The 16540-nt window shown below is 30.5% G+C and overlaps 1 protein-coding gene and 2 long non-coding RNA genes across 5 annotated transcripts; 1 reads left to right on the forward strand and 2 right to left on the reverse strand.

Annotated features, from left to right (window-relative positions):
- Window positions 1-2398: 2398 nt before the first annotated feature.
- On the reverse strand, window positions 2399-8377 carry LOC105344577 (demethylmenaquinone methyltransferase-like). Its single transcript, XM_011452366.4, has 4 exons — window positions 8278-8377; window positions 5721-5848; window positions 4940-5170; window positions 2399-4846 (listed from the first exon to the last, which is right to left on the reverse strand). The coding sequence occupies exons 2-4, from the start codon at window positions 5835-5837 to the stop codon at window positions 4361-4363; spliced, it is 834 nt and encodes a 277-aa protein (XP_011450668.3). The 5' UTR covers window positions 5838-5848; window positions 8278-8377; the 3' UTR covers window positions 2399-4360.
- A 604-nt stretch (window positions 8378-8981) lies between these two features.
- On the forward strand, window positions 8982-12218 carry LOC117692810 (uncharacterized). 2 transcript variants are annotated; one of them, XR_010708944.1, is made up of 8 exons: window positions 8982-9131; window positions 9830-9893; window positions 10139-10269; window positions 10497-10527; window positions 10706-10854; window positions 11127-11187; window positions 11383-11472; window positions 11735-12218. It is a non-coding gene; the product is annotated as an uncharacterized lncRNA (long non-coding RNA). The 2 variants fall into 2 exon arrangements; XR_010708943.1 differs by having other exon boundaries at window positions 8983-9131; window positions 10497-10590.
- A 435-nt stretch (window positions 12219-12653) lies between these two features.
- LOC105323582 (uncharacterized) lies at window positions 12654-15909 on the reverse strand. Of its 2 annotated transcripts, none has more exons than XR_010708895.1 (8): window positions 15749-15909; window positions 14987-15050; window positions 14611-14741; window positions 14353-14383; window positions 14026-14174; window positions 13693-13753; window positions 13408-13497; window positions 12654-13145 (listed from the first exon to the last, which is right to left on the reverse strand). It is a non-coding gene; the product is annotated as an uncharacterized lncRNA (long non-coding RNA). The 2 variants fall into 2 exon arrangements; XR_010708894.1 differs by having other exon boundaries at window positions 14290-14383; window positions 15749-15908.
- Window positions 15910-16540: the final 631 nt, after the last annotated feature.

Below are 16540 nucleotides of genomic sequence, written 5' to 3' on the forward strand. Positions count from 1 at the left end.
TTAATAACATTTGATAAACAATCAGTTCTCTTTGGAAAATATAAAAATAGAGATATTTATAGATTTTTTAACTTGTTGGTTCTTATTGTGAAGCAATATATTTTTTCTTGTAAATACAAAAGTAATACAAATCCAAATATACATGGATTAAAAAATGTTGTAATAGAAAGGCTCTTGACTGAAAAATATATGCTAATGAAAAATTGTAGATATAAGGAGTATGAAAGCCATCGGCAAAATATATGTGATAAGCTATAGCACTGTACTATATATAGTTAAATTGTCTCTTAATGTGTCTCATCTCAATCTTGTTTTGAACTGTGATGTCCTTTTTTCGTGTTTTATCCTTTTTTCCTCTCTTAAGTATCCCTGTAGAACAGGGATCTATCACATGATTATGGTTTAAGTTTTATATTCGTATATGAACAATGCCCCAAACCTTTTCCTTGCTCTCTCCCCTTCATTTATTCTCTCTCTCTCTCTCTCACTCTCTCTCTCTCAAAATTTACTTTCACTACATAAGAACTGTATAATATAGAATAATCATATGCTTAGAAGCTTTTCAAGATAATTATATAAATACATGTACAAGATAAGTCATGTATGTATGTATATATGTCGTGAAAGTGAAAAACTCAATAAAAAAAAAAAGAAAAAAAAAAGAAAAAAAAGAAAAAAAGAAAAAAGGAACAAAATCGGATTTTAAAACTTTCAGTTTAATGACCTTTAACCTTATGTCTCCCTTTTCATTTTTCTTCAGTGCCGTAACTTAAATAGCGTTAAAATTAAGACTTCAAACGATATGATATTGAGAAGGAGTACACGTCTCTCAATATTTTTCTTGACCTATCTTTTATCTCAAGGTCAATTATTCAATATATTTATTTTAAATTCAAAAGTGTCAAAGCACTTAAAGTTGAGTCCAAAATTTTCATTTATTATTATAGATTGTAAAAGTCAAATAACAAACAAATATAATTTCAAGAGATTTAAAAAGGTGTAATCTATTAGATTCAACGCTTTCACGTTGTAGGAACACACTGGGTGTACGAAGTTGCTCATATGCTGCTTACAAGGGAGGCATACTATAACACAGTTTTTACAATATTAATTGTTAGTGTCATTACCCACTTTGAGATAGATAGATAGATAGATAGATAGATAGATAGATAGATAGATAGACAGATAGATAGATAGATAGATAGATAGATAGATAGATAGATAGATAGATAGATAGATAGATAGATAGATAGATAGATAGATAGATAGATAGATAGATAGATAGATAGATAGATAGATAGATAGAGAGAGAGAGAGATGGAGAGATCGAGAGATCGATAGATAGATAGATAGATTTCTTCTTTCGCCTGTAAAATGTTGATGAGTTACTTTGACCAGTAGTAGAAGAAAAGTGTTTTAAAAAGGAGATGCTGATTCCTGCAATCTGAAGACTCTGTTCTGATGTTGGTAGATGTTTGGGGATTGTAATTTGTTTTTTACAAAGTGTTTTTCATATATTTATCAATGTTTAACGTAAAATCAACATTTAATAGCAAAATATGCGTTTTTCGAGGCTATGGTGTATTTTAAATTACTTCTCTGCACCGAAATTGCAAACTTCAGATAAATTTGCATTTTTGTGAGTTGAATTCAATCAACTTTCCTATACAGTAACTCTGGCAAAACGGAAGTGAAACAGATATTGAAACAATACTCAAACGATCAGTATATTGGAAAATAATTTATAAATTCGATGTAATATATTAAGAAACATTGTATTACTTTATAAATATCTCAAAACTAATTACAACTATCTTGAATGGTGAGAATAATTTTTGTGGTCGAATATGTATGTATTCTTACGCCAAAGTTCAATATTGCTTCGAGAGTATTTTCAGATATATTTTGATAACTGATACATATTGTATCGCAGTGATTGCGGGCGTAAAATTCTATCCTTCAATATTAAATCATGAGAAAATAACAATAACAAACTGTCAACCATCACAAAAATCCATAAAACGAAATACAAATTCAAAGCAGAGCAACACCGACCTCTAAAAAGAGAGAGGTAGGATCATGTGCTTAGGAGGAGTAAGCATCTTCTGCTGACAAGTCATATCTGCCGTGCGCCCAATGTCATATCAGTAAAAATATCATTATCTGGAAAAATGTTTTTATTTGGGGAATATATCATGATCGGGAAAAAATGGAGAAAAATTCGTGAACAATTTGGTTTTCAATCAAAAGTCCAGAGAAAAGCAATCACGCACCTCTGGAAAACCTCAGAGGTAGCATAACCGAGCAGTAAGGAAATCCAAAAGACAGCCGTTTTGTTTAACATATTTATTAAACGTTTTAAAGCATTGACCTAAAAACAAAGAAAAATACATCAGACAAAATACAATTTTGCACGTACATTCAATAGGTTTTAGTTTCGATATTTCGTTGATAAAAAGCAACCGTTACTTCAGTATTCATTTGTAAAACATGTTTTGTAACAATTTAATATTAGAACTTACAAACAAGTTTCAGAAATTACTATGGCAAGTTTACAGCAAAAATACGATAAAGTATAAACCTTGCAATTAAAATAATATGTCCCAATCACTATCATGGTAGGAAAGAACTATGTAACTAAATATAATATTAACATACCACAAGATGCAGCTGATATACACTGGATTGTCCGACGTCGTTGAAAATGAAATACTGCCCAATTTTACTTAGTTTGAACTGTTACTTATACTAATAGAGAATCAAATTTATTGGATAATATTATGAACTAATGAAATTAAAGAACCATACGCGTGCAATAAAACTTTAGATGAATAATATTTAAGAATATACTGCACAAAACGAAAATCGAAAATCCAAAAACGAATAAATACATATGAAATAGATTGTAATAAATCTGTTCTACCACAGTAGGATCAGATGCCTAGGAGGAATGAGCATCCTCTGCTGACCGGTCACACCTGCCTTGTGCTCTTTGTCGTAATCGGGAAAAAACTGACAAGTAATATGAAATACGTCAGTCAGCAATCGACCCGGTGGAAGATTGTACTTGCTGACAAGGTCTTTGTATCGACCATAGATCTTACGAAAGGATGACTTCAAACCAGACTGTTTTATCAACTTGTTTGTCAGTAGCTTGCCTCGCCTTACCATGCAGTTCTTACGGAGTTTCCGTCTGTATTTGGAAGAAGTGTGCTTAATTATTCAAATATAGCTATGTAACAATTTGCCATCAATATAAAATGTCGTCGTTTGGTGTTTTTTTTAAATGGTGATTTATATATTCAAATCCCGTCAGTTCTTCAATACCTTGATTATTTATTCACTTTTATCCAAAGAAATAACAGCACAAAACAATTCGACAGATTATCATCATATTGAAAATTTATTATAATGAATGATAAATTTATGATAAAACTTTTAAATTGGAGCGCAGTTTAGGAAGGGCATTGTAGCTAAACAAAATCTTTAGAAAGTTTTGAGTTATGTTTAAAAAAAAGATATCGAATTACCTCGACCCATTTTCTAGACTTTCTCTTTTATAAAATCATTATTATCAAAAAACCTAAAGATGGCAACAAACAATAGTTTATAATTTTAAACCACTTATATTGGTTTTTATGCTGGCATGACATTTAAATAAGGTCAATGGTACTTATTTTTGTACAGGTTCCTTATTATGGTTTTCAGCTTTTTTAATTATTTTGAACTGCATGGCATAAGACATTTTTTAACATGCAAGTGAGATAAAACAAAATTAAATCTACGATACCATGAAGGCTAATCGATTAAAATTGAACTACATGTATTTTTATTATAGCGCTGCTAAAAAATTTCAGTGGGAAAAAAGATATTCCATATTTTGTCCCAATTTGCTCTCTTTTCTCGCAATTCTTTTCTCGTTTGAGTTCAATTTCTTTAATAACATTATGCTAAAATAGATATGTAGCATGTTAGAAGACATTTTGTTTGTCCAATTCCTGATAAGATTAATATTATTATGTTTATTAATGTTTAAAATCCTTCTTCGGTTTCTAGGAACATCATAAATAAAATAATCTTAATATCGTCGATTTTTTATTTTCTTAATATCTAATTTATATCTTCTCCGATAGCCAATCTTCCAGAGACAATATAACTTATTTCACCTGTCAAAATGGAGCAATTGTTTGTTTTAAACAACTTTTAATACTACAATAAATGAAATAACAAGTGATATAATATAATAAACATAAATAAAATTGACCACTATGCTAAAATAAAAGAAATTATCAAGACTATAAATGTATCAATAAATGTCAAGCTCGTTGGTTCCTCGAGCTCCGGATGGAATAAAAGAAAGTTACTTTTGAGCTGCAAATATTTCAAGAGCGCCTACGCTGTATGTTGTGTCGTGTTTTTGAAAGAATTCCCGAAGAGAGTTCTCGTTTTTCATCTGAGTAACTTTTTCAACCATGTCTTGAATTTCAGACTGCGTACAAATTGCCCAAAACGAATTTAAATTTCTCCAAGATTCATGCAAAGGACCTTCAAGGTCCCTCTGTTCTGGGAAATATGAAGCCATTAATGTTTTATACGACGACTTCATCGAAAATCCTGCGTCTTCGAGCATGTTCTTAATGTGCGCATGCGTTGGTAGCCTTTTGTACCACCTCTTTGTAGCTTCTGGGACAAGGTGCACGAACCAGTTCCCTTCCAGATTTTCCGGTGTCTCGGTAGTGATAGTCAATACCCCACCCGGCCTCAGGACTCTGAATGCTTCTTTCAAGGTTTTTGCTGCATTTGGGAAGGATTTTCCATCTGGATTTTCTTCCAAATGATGTAAAACCTAATCATCATATGAAAATTGTACTTTAATGACAAAATTTATTTGGAATTAAGGGAAAAAACGTCTATGTCTTTAAGAATCAAAGATACTGACCAAGTTAATCATGCCAGCATCGAAAGAGTTCTCAGGGAAAGGCATATCCGGTAAGACGACGTGACGGAAGGAAAGCTTTGTTTTAGATGATGCCGATGTCGTCACCTTTCCTTTGGCCTTGTTCAGCATACCTTCACTGGCGTCAAACAAAGTCAAGCTATTCGGTTCAAACTGCATGAAGTATTCCGAGTAATTCCCTGTCCCGCAGCCAATATCAACGAGATCCATATCCTAGATATTATGAAATTTAGTATCAAATACGAGTTGCCTCAAACGTGGGGGGAAATGAAAAATTCGTGATGATGTAAAAGAATATGAATGATATAATGTATACAAAGATAAGTTTTGAAAAACTTTAATTTACAATTTTTTTTAGAGTTTTCAGTGTCTTTACCTATGTTTACACTACGTATTAATTTTGTACAATACAGTCCAATAAATGCAAGCTGGGTTTACTCAATTACATTTAAATATTTAATTGTACTATTGCCAAAAGTTATATAAATATATGTAATAAGGAATAATTCTATGAATATTATAAGGTGATAATTTCAGTCGGTGCATGATCAAATCTATCATAAAGCCCACTGGATTTGATCACGCCCCGACCAAAACATATCACATCATAATACTCAAAAAATGATTCCTTATTCCTTGATTATATTTAATAACTTCACCGGAAATGGCGTTTTATCAACTCAAAGGTTTCTCAACTTGCGCATTTTTTATATCCCATTTATATTTGTCCATTGTGGAAGTAATAATTTTAAAACATAACTACCTTGACATCCTTTCCTGTAAAATGTTCCATCAAGCTTTTGATCACGTGGGCATCAGCGGCCTTCCTTCCGGTATCGTAGGACTTGGAAACCTCGTTGTAATCTGTGACATTGCTCATTCTCAATTGTACTTAATAAAACAGAAAAAAACTCTTAAATCATTTTAGTTATACTGAATCTAAAGTCCATTTTTCTTGCACTTCCGAGCGCTAGCAACTACGTTAGCCCTTTTTTACTGGAATACGCATGCTCGACTTCACGGTTGGGGATTCTGGGAATACTTCAGTAACTGTAGATAAACTGTACCATGTCAATTTCCTTTTACATCTACAACAGTAGTTTAAGTCTTATATGCCAAGTTATTTTTAAAATTATAATGAATAGCTAGTTTTCTTAACTACCTTCAAGCTAGTAAAACAATCACAGATATGTTTTCCGAGCTTGCCGGAAAGGTCCGAGAAGATACAAATTTTGTTATCAAACAGTACCATTGGTACTACTGGTCTTTTTTCCATCTCAAAATTGAAGTTACTGTAAATGCAGAATGATTTAAGCTCAGTTAATGAGTTATGTCATTACCGATCCGATGTGAAGCTTTCCTAGATTCACCATTATGATTTGAGACACCCTCCCCCTCCCACTCCCATCCTCAACAAAATTCCAGTTCACCACTGTGCCTTTCTATTAGTAATAAATAGATTCAGAAAATTTAACCAATGGCTAAGAAATCTAATTTTGTGTTATATTATGACTACAGTGCTAGCTCACCATTTTTTTTTAAAAGATAAGCTTGTAATATAATAGTTTGCTGGTTATTCCTCTTCATCAGAAATATATTAAGGTCTTCCGTTTCGAAACAGAAGACCTTACTATTATTCTGAAGAATCATCAGATTTCTTGTTTTGTTTTTTTATTTGTTTTCTTTTAGACGCTAACTTTGATCCTTAATATCTAGTTGTGTTATATGTTTGCGATTATTATTGAATTAAATCCATTTATAAAACAATTATGCATTATACAGTAAAGTTTTTTACGAGTTTTGAACAGATCTTTTTTTTGTATGGTCTTGCCTAATGGTCGGACTTCAACTATTGATAATACAATTACATGTATGTATAAAGAGGTACATGAAAAAACTGTAAATTTTTTAAAAAGTACCATTTTATACTTAATTGTATCATTATTGGTTGAAGTTCATCCCAATGCAATTATAGAAACTATATCATTAAATGTAAACTTCTTTTGAATTTTTTCTCTTATTTCATTAGTGAATGTGGATGTTAACCCTTAATGATTTAATTCTGAAACTGTATCATTAGTGGACGACTAAGTAGTCGTAAATAATTATCAAGGTACTGAAGTACTGACGGGAGTTGGTTTTAGTAAATAATATTTACATCTTCCACTTTCTTTGTTTGTGATAACATTACGATTTAATTTTGAAGCAGAAAACCCAATAATTTCATAAAAGATGAGTGCCACAAAATGGGCGTGTCTTAAAGCATAGCCGAAAAACGGTATTAGCTGCGCCGCATAGTAATACATAGCATGTGCTGCATTAAAAAATAGTGGCTATAATTTATGTTGTTTTAAAGTGAAGAAATTGGAAATTTTATGAATATAAGAAATAAGGAATCATTCTTTGAATATTATGAAATAATAATTTCGGTCGGAGCGTGGTCAAATCTTTCATAAGGCCCTTCAGGCTTTATTGGATTTGACCACGCCCCAACTCAAATGATGACCTCATAATACTCAAAGAATGATTACTTATTCTTTATCTATTTTAATATCAACGAGATAAAAATTAGCTTGGCAAGTATTTTCTTAGCTGTATTTGAATAATAACGCACATTTTTATTCTAATCTGAATTATTGGACCTCTACGACAAGAAGTAAGAGCTATATACGGTAATGAAAGCCCATATGAATCATGTTGAAGGATAGAAATAACGCAATCAAGCTCGACGATGTATTACGTATCAGTAATCAATATACTCGTGGAAAATTGTATCCAAACAATTTTTAACAAACAGATAATAAGAAAGTCTAGTCTACGCCAGTACTGGTATTATTCTAAGATTTGATTTTCTGCCTTTGATTCCAAACGCTGAAGCCTAACACGGTCGTTCATTCGTTATCACCGTGAAACATACAATAGTTTGTGCTTGAAAAAATACAGTTCATGACACAGTGAGTCTGTAACATATTAGATAACCAATATTGTTGCTGTTAACTTGGATTTCTCTTGCTGGGGATAATCAAAACAATTTGAAAAGAGAAAACAACAATTTGTTGCTGCGAGAAAAAGTGGGGGGGCCAGGCCCCCCTGCCCCCCCCCCCTGATGCTACGTGCCTGAACCAAAGAGAAAACCAAGCTGGTAAAGACCATTTCTTTCATGATCAACTTTATTTACATTCACTTTGTTGAGTGTCACTAAATGAATTGAATGGTTTTAGCTTGAAAATATTTATTATATAGATATTTAATTTTGAAACTTGTATATAATGCATTTGGGGAGATATTTTTTTAAACAAAAGAAATGTGAAGAAACTTACCTTTGTTGGACACTACTGCTTGGGTGAAAAGTTTGTAGTTAATAGAGAGACGTTACATAGTATACATGTATATAAATGTTAAAAGTTTGTTTATTGAAATGCTTGTACAGGAAAAGACAAGGATGTGTTCTTGGTTAAGGCAAGGCATGCTAAACATTACATTTCCGGTCAGTTTAACAAGTAACTAAAACGGATACCAAAAAATGTATCTAGTAAACGTTATTCAACTTTGATTCAACAAAGTCATTTGTTATGAATTTGTGTGATATTTGGTGTGTGTTATTTCATATAACTTGCCTTTTTCCTTTAGTTTTGGTAGGGGGTTATTTAAAATGTTGCAATGTTTACAGTCTTAACAATATTTAAACACATAAAATATTAAAGATCAATCCCTTTACACAAACAAGAAATTTTATTTTACGGTGCTTTCGTTGGGGCAAGCGCAGCAAGAATTACACATATTATATCTTGCACCATTGTCAACGTTGTGATCATAACAAAGAATTTTTGGGCGAGAGAGGTTGAGTTTTTTACATATGTTTAACACATATGTAAAATAATATATGTTCAATACATGTTTAAAAGAACACATTCACGAAAAAAAAATGTTTAATTTATTATTCATTTTCATGACTTTCACCTATATTTATGCATTTATTAGTAAATACTTGTAAAAATAAAATTTATTTAACAAACCTTTGCCGACTGACTTACAGAAAAATTTATTTGTTAACCAATTCCGGAGTTATATCTCGATTGGCTTTAATTTTGTCGTTTGCAATCATACGTCATTTTTTACGTCACGGAAGCAGAAGATGTTGAATCATTTGCAGATATTCGATTTGAGGCTAAAGGTAAGTTTTATCAATCATTCTTATTCATTTATTTGTATTGTAAAAATATATGAATATTGCTGGTAGCAACCTAGTCATCTTATAACGCGAAAAGTAGCTCAGAGCTTGTGTTTCCCAGGAAAATTCGGGTTGAAAACAAGAAACCTGTATTGGAAACGATTGATGCTGATCCAATCTACTTAGGTGAACTTGATGAAAGTTTTAAGATGAAATGTAAAGGCAAATACGGTTATTTAATGTATATATACACATAAAGGTATATACTACATCTGCTATATGTAAACGGTAGGTCTGTCGGTAAACGTTTTCCACAAAGCTTAAATTAAGCAGTTGTAGCTGGCAAAAAGCACATTTATAGACAGAACAATGCTTAAAAATTAAGCCAACATTAAATATATGTTTATCAAATGCATTTTTATTTAGATCAGACACATTTCAATCTTGAAAAGTGAAAGTAGAATAAACTAGAGTAAAGCTCGTTGCAAAGTAACGAGTAGGTATTCCATAAAACTTAAAGCAGCAAGTCGAAAGTTTTATATAATTTTGTTGTTGTTGTTGATATATCAAAACTGAAAATTAAATTGATTGTTTAAAATGTTACTTATTATGCAACAAGTTGCTAAAATGTCCAGTTGGTTACTTGATATATATTAAGTGAGTTCTTATTGTATGCTAATTTAAACACACTTTATTTTCAGACAGGTCACCTAAACTATCCCAGTGAATAGCAGGGATATGTCTCTCTAAACTGTTTATGCAGTTGTAAGTATTATAAGTAAAATTCAGATTTTTATCTTCAAAACTATTGCTTGACTTTCTTTTGAAAGTATTCATGATTTAAATTTTGTAAAAGAAAATCAATGCAATTTTCATATTAATTCTAAATGTCATGTTTTAAGTGGGTTTTTTTTTAAATTATTAAACATGCATTAATATACCTGCAATGTACTAAGATATGCAACTTATTGTATAAATACAACTATTGTGTGGAATTTCTTTTTTTGTAGAAAATGGCTACCAATATTTGGTCGGTCAGGAAGTCCTAAGACATAAGTAATGAATTTTTCAAGATCCAGACATTCTTCTTGAGTTCATAGAGAGTTCTACACTGCAGCTGGTATAAAAGTGACAAATCATGGTAATTAAATCTAAATACGTAGAGTTCTGACTGCATTGTTAATATGAAGAATTTCTGTATATTGTAACGTAATTTTTAAGTGTTGAAAATCTAACTTTAACGAATATTTCCGGTTTATTTGAAACAAATATTTTCATATGTCTGTTTTCCTCCTCAAATTTCAATATTTATTTTATGCCGATTTAAAAACCTCTGATGATTGTATTAAGTTGGTATTACCGTTTTAGAAAGAACCCAGTCCACACATGAGTTGCTAAGGTCAGTGCATTGATAAGAAGGAAGTTGAAGTTAGATCGACATAGAGATGGCTAGTTTTTTTAGGTTAGTTTGCCAGTTCTTTTGCAAAAATATGTGTAGTATCAGAATTCTGTTTAAGCTGCTTGGTATCCTCTGATGACAGCATGAAAATTGTTTGTTTTATTATTTCTTATTTCAGACTTCATAAAATTGCTGTTGGTTTTTAACAATCAACAGCACTTCTAACAATTATCCCTGGATGGCCTGTGCAATTATTTGTACAGGCAATTCACTCCACCAGGAAAGAGTCCTGTGGACATAAGGAGGAAAAAGATGACGGTAGCACTTGTAAGTCTGATTTTGTAATATCATGTGTATGATATACTAATATAAGAATAAAAATCAACAATACTAGGCATCTTAAAAGTGTCGGATCTAATGTATGGATACTATTGGCTAATGAATCAAATGATTGATCTTAACATGCAACCAGTCCCTTCTTTTGAACATAATTATGTACAAATAAAGTGCATCATGTACATGTGTATAAATATATAGAACTATTTATTGAATGATACTTTATCAAAGAATTTCGCTTATTTTTTCTTCATTTTTTTCAGAGGGCATTCTTAACAATGAAAAAGTTTACCGAATGTTAGAAGTTCTGGCCAGAGTTTAAAGGTGAGAATTATAATTATATTATATACATGATTGTATATAGTAATAACTACTTGTATGTAAGTTCTAATAGAGAAATACATGTATTTAAATTAAAATGAAAATTTGATTCTCTAATGACAATTTAATTTATATCTTCATTCTATGAAATATACCATGACAAAATATTAACTTGTGATTTTTTTTCTGTCACCAAAGTTCTATGCATCAATAAAAGAGACAATAGACCGAACATCTAAGGGACTTCTGCGGGAAAAAGAAGAAAGAAGAATCAAGGGTTACCAAGAGGTAAGTTAAAAGATTTGTTGTGATTTCACTTTTACAATATTAATACATATTCGGACCTAGATTACCAGGTACTTTTCTAATATATTTCTGTATGAATTCTAGTATTGAATCTATATAATGTAATATCATTGGATAGTGTAACGAGTGCACAATGTAAACTGTAAAACAGATCGAGACATGAAAAAAAAATAACTAGTGGTTTTAAATATGAAATAAAATCAATACATAATTATGTATGTGTAATTTTTCTTTTTATTCACAGGAACAAGGAAGAGAGAAATGAATTGTAAGATGGCAATGAAGAATAAACTCCTGAGAACAAATTAATGAAGTTTTTGTTATTATTTTTTTTATATGCCTGGTATACATCTGCAATAGTATACTGATGATCTATACATTGATATCAAGGAATAGTTTGCAATATGAAGCACACTGTACGTAATATATTTTAAATGAAAGCTTAAGTAAAGATGTACCTTTATTATTGAAAATTGCTAACAAAAATTATATATAAATTTCATATATAAAATGCAACACATATATTACACATGTAGAATATGTGTTTTACACATATAAAATATGCTCTGTTTAATTTCACACATGTTTAACACATATTAAACACATGTTAAACATGTGTGAAATTAAACACTTTATATATGTGTGCTCTTTTTATGTGTTTTACACATGTAAAATATATATGTAAAATATATGTTTAACACATGTTGCACACATGTGGACATTTTTCCTGTGTAGATTAGCTCCCTTTATTCTTACGATTTAATTAATTCATGGTGTCATAAACTTATTCTTACAAGTACAACTTATATTACAGTAAAATCGAACAACCAGCTCAGAGATTTTCTTAGTAATGGCAAGAGGTCAGGGGCGTAGCTTGAGATAATATCCTAGTGAGGCAAATTTATCGCGGCAAGGGTCTGGTCAGGTCTCTCCTCTGGTGGGAGGTTCAGGGGGCGAAGCCCCCCTACGAAAAATGAATTTAGGAGTTTTTAAGTGTGAAAAAAACCATTGTCCGCAACGAAGTTTTGTTATTTTACATTTCAGACCAGCATCTATTCACAGTATTGCCGTACACATACAAATTTTTGAATTATAAGAAACTCAAAAATTGAGAACACGATTGTCGTATACTCAATTTTTGAATTCTTTATAATTCAAAAATGTGTACACAGGAAAAATGTCCACATGTGTGCAACATGTGTTAAACATATATTTTACATATATATTTTACATGTGTAAAACACATAAAAAGAGCACACATATATAAAGTGTTTAATTTCACACATGTTTAACATGTGTTTAATATGTGTTAAACATGTGTGAAATTAAACAGAGCATATTTTATATGTGTAAAACACATATTCTACATGTGTAATATATGTGTTGCATTTTATATATGAAATTTATATATAATTTTTGTTAGCAATTTTCAATAATAAAGGTACATCTTTACTTAAGCTTTCATTTAAAATATATTACGTACAGTGTGCTTCATATTGCAAACTATTCCTTGATATCAATGTATAGATCATCAGTATACTATTGCAGATGTATACCAGGCATATAAAAAAAATAATAACAAAAACTTCATTAATTTGTTCTCAGGAGTTTATTCTTCATTGCCATCTTACAATTCATTTCTCTCTTCCTTGTTCCTGTGAATAAAAAGAAAAATTACACATACATAATTATGTATTGATTTTATTTCATATTTAAAACCACTAGTTATTTTTTTTTCATGTCTCGATCTGTTTTACAGTTTACATTGTGCACTCGTTACACTATCCAATGATATTACATTATATAGATTCAATACTAGAATTCATACAGAAATATATTAGAAAAGTACCTGGTAATCTAGGTCCGAATATGTATTAATATTGTAAAAGTGAAATCACAACAAATCTTTTAACTTACCTCTTGGTAACCCTTGATTCTTCTTTCTTCTTTTTCCCGCAGAAGTCCCTTAGATGTTCGGTCTATTGTCTCTTTTATTGATGCATAGAACTTTGGTGACAGAAAAAAAATCACAAGTTAATATTTTGTCATGGTATATTTCATAGAATGAAGATATAAATTAAATTGTCATTAGAGAATCAAATTTTCATTTTAATTTAAATACATGTATTTCTCTATTAGAACTTACATACAAGTAGTTATTACTATATACAATCATGTATATAATATAATTATAATTCTCACCTTTAAACTCTGGCCAGAACTTCTAACATTCGGTAAACTTTTTCATTGTTAAGAATGCCCTCTGAAAAAAATGAAGAAAAAATAAGCGAAATTCTTTGATAAAGTATCATTCAATAAATAGTTCTATATATTTATACACATGTACATGATGCACTTTATTTGTACATAATTATGTTCAAAAGAAGGGACTGGTTGCATGTTAAGATCAATCATTTGATTCATTAGCCAATAGTATCCATACATTAGATCCGACACTTTTAAGATGCCTAGTATTGTTGATTTTTATTCTTATATTAGTATATCATACACATGATATTACAAAATCAGACTTACAAGTGCTACCGTCATCTTTTTCCTCCTTATGTCCACAGGACTCTTTCCTGGTGGAGTGAATTGCCTGTACAAATAATTGCACAGGCCATCCAGGGATAATTGTTAGAAGTGCTGTTGATTGTTAAAAACCAACAGCAATTTTATGAAGTCTGAAATAAGAAATAATAAAACAAACAATTTTCATGCTGTCATCAGAGGATACCAAGCAGCTTAAACAGAATTCTGATACTACACATATTTTTGCAAAAGAACTGGCAAACTAACCTAAAAAAACTAGCCATCTCTATGTCGATCTAACTTCAACTTCCTTCTTATCAATGCACTGACCTTAGCAACTCATGTGTGGACTGGGTTCTTTCTAAAACGGTAATACCAACTTAATACAATCATCAGAGGTTTTTAAATCGGCATAAAATAAATATTGAAATTTGAGGAGGAAAACAGACATATGAAAATATTTGTTTCAAATAAACCGGAAATATTCGTTAAAGTTAGATTTTCAACACTTAAAAATTACGTTACAATATACAGAAATTCTTCATATTAACAATGCAGTCAGAACTCTACGTATTTAGATTTAATTACCATGATTTGTCACTTTTATACCAGCTGCAGTGTAGAACTCTCTATGAACTCAAGAAGAATGTCTGGATCTTGAAAAATTCATTACTTATGTCTTAGGACTTCCTGACCGACCAAATATTGGTAGCCATTTTCTACAAAAAAAGAAATTCCACACAATAGTTGTATTTATACAATAAGTTGCATATCTTAGTACATTGCAGGTATATTAATGCATGTTTAATAATTTAAAAAAAAACCCACTTAAAACATGACATTTAGAATTAATATGAAAATTGCATTGATTTTCTTTTACAAAATTTAAATCATGAATACTTTCAAAAGAAAGTCAAGCAATAGTTTTGAAGATAAAAATCTGAATTTTACTTATAATACTTACAACTGCATAAACAGTTTAGAGAGACATATCCCTGCTATTCACTGGGATAGTTTAGGTGACCTGTCTGAAAATAAAGTGTGTTTAAATTAGCATACAATAAGAACTCACTTAATATATATCAAGTAACCAACTGGACATTTTAGCAACTTGTTGCATAATAAGTAACATTTTAAACAATCAATTTAATTTTCAGTTTTGATATATCAACAACAACAACAAAATTATATAAAACTTTCGACTTGCTGCTTTAAGTTTTATGGAATACCTACTCGTTACTTTGCAACGAGCTTTACTCTAGTTTATTCTACTTTCACTTTTCAAGATTGAAATGTGTCTGATCTAAATAAAAATGCATTTGATAAACATATATTTAATGTTGGCTTAATTTTTAAGCATTGTTCTGTCTATAAATGTGCTTTTTGCCAGCTACAACTGCTTAATTTAAGCTTTGTGGAAAACGTTTACCGACAGACCTACCGTTTACATATAGCAGATGTAGTATATACCTTTATGTGTATATATACATTAAATAACCGTATTTGCCTTTACATTTCATCTTAAAACTTTCATCAAGTTCACCTAAGTAGATTGGATCAGCATCAATCGTTTCCAATACAGGTTTCTTGTTTTCAACCCGAATTTTCCTGGGAAACACAAGCTCTGAGCTACTTTTCGCGTTATAAGATGACTAGGTTGCTACCAGCAATATTCATATATTTTTACAATACAAATAAATGAATAAGAATGATTGATAAAACTTACCTTTAGCCTCAAATCGAATATCTGCAAATGATTCAACATCTTCTGCTTCCGTGACGTAAAAAATGACGTATGATTGCAAACGACAAAATTAAAGCCAATCGAGATATAACTCCGGAATTGGTTAACAAATAAATTTTTCTGTAAGTCAGTCGGCAAAGGTTTGTTAAATAAATTTTATTTTTACAAGTATTTACTAATAAATGCATAAATATAGGTGAAAGTCATGAAAATGAATAATAAATTAAACATTTTTTTTTCGTGAATGTGTTCTTTTAAACATGTATTGAACATATATTATTTTACATATGTGTTAAACATATGTAAAATGTATATGTTACACACGTGTATAATATATGTGTACAACATATAAATTTTAAAACATGTGTTGTACACATGCATTATATGTGCAAAACATGTGTAAAATTATACACATATTTTACACATGTGGACATTTTTCCTGTGTACACGACAGTATATAGTAAAATAAAACTTCTAACATATTTTAGATGAATGAACATTTTTATTAAAAGAAAAATTTAATCGTTGTTTTACTTCAAAATTTGATGGGCCGATCCGGCATTTTTTTTTTTTTTTTTTTTGGAGTTTGCAAATTTTGTGAGAATATTGTCAACTGAGACCATTTGCTGCCTGTGAACAAAAAGTAAGGCAAGGCCAACCAGACGGTCCTCGGTCATTGTTGACCTTCCCCAATGTTTCAAGCGTCTCATTGCGCAGAAAGATCTCTCGCAAGGGACTGAACCAACTGGCATGGTGAGTTAAATGTGGAATATG

Source organism: Magallana gigas, chromosome 8 (genome assembly GCF_963853765.1).
Source record: "Magallana gigas chromosome 8, xbMagGiga1.1, whole genome shotgun sequence".
Classification (NCBI taxonomy): domain Eukaryota; kingdom Metazoa; phylum Mollusca; class Bivalvia; order Ostreida; family Ostreidae; genus Magallana; species Magallana gigas.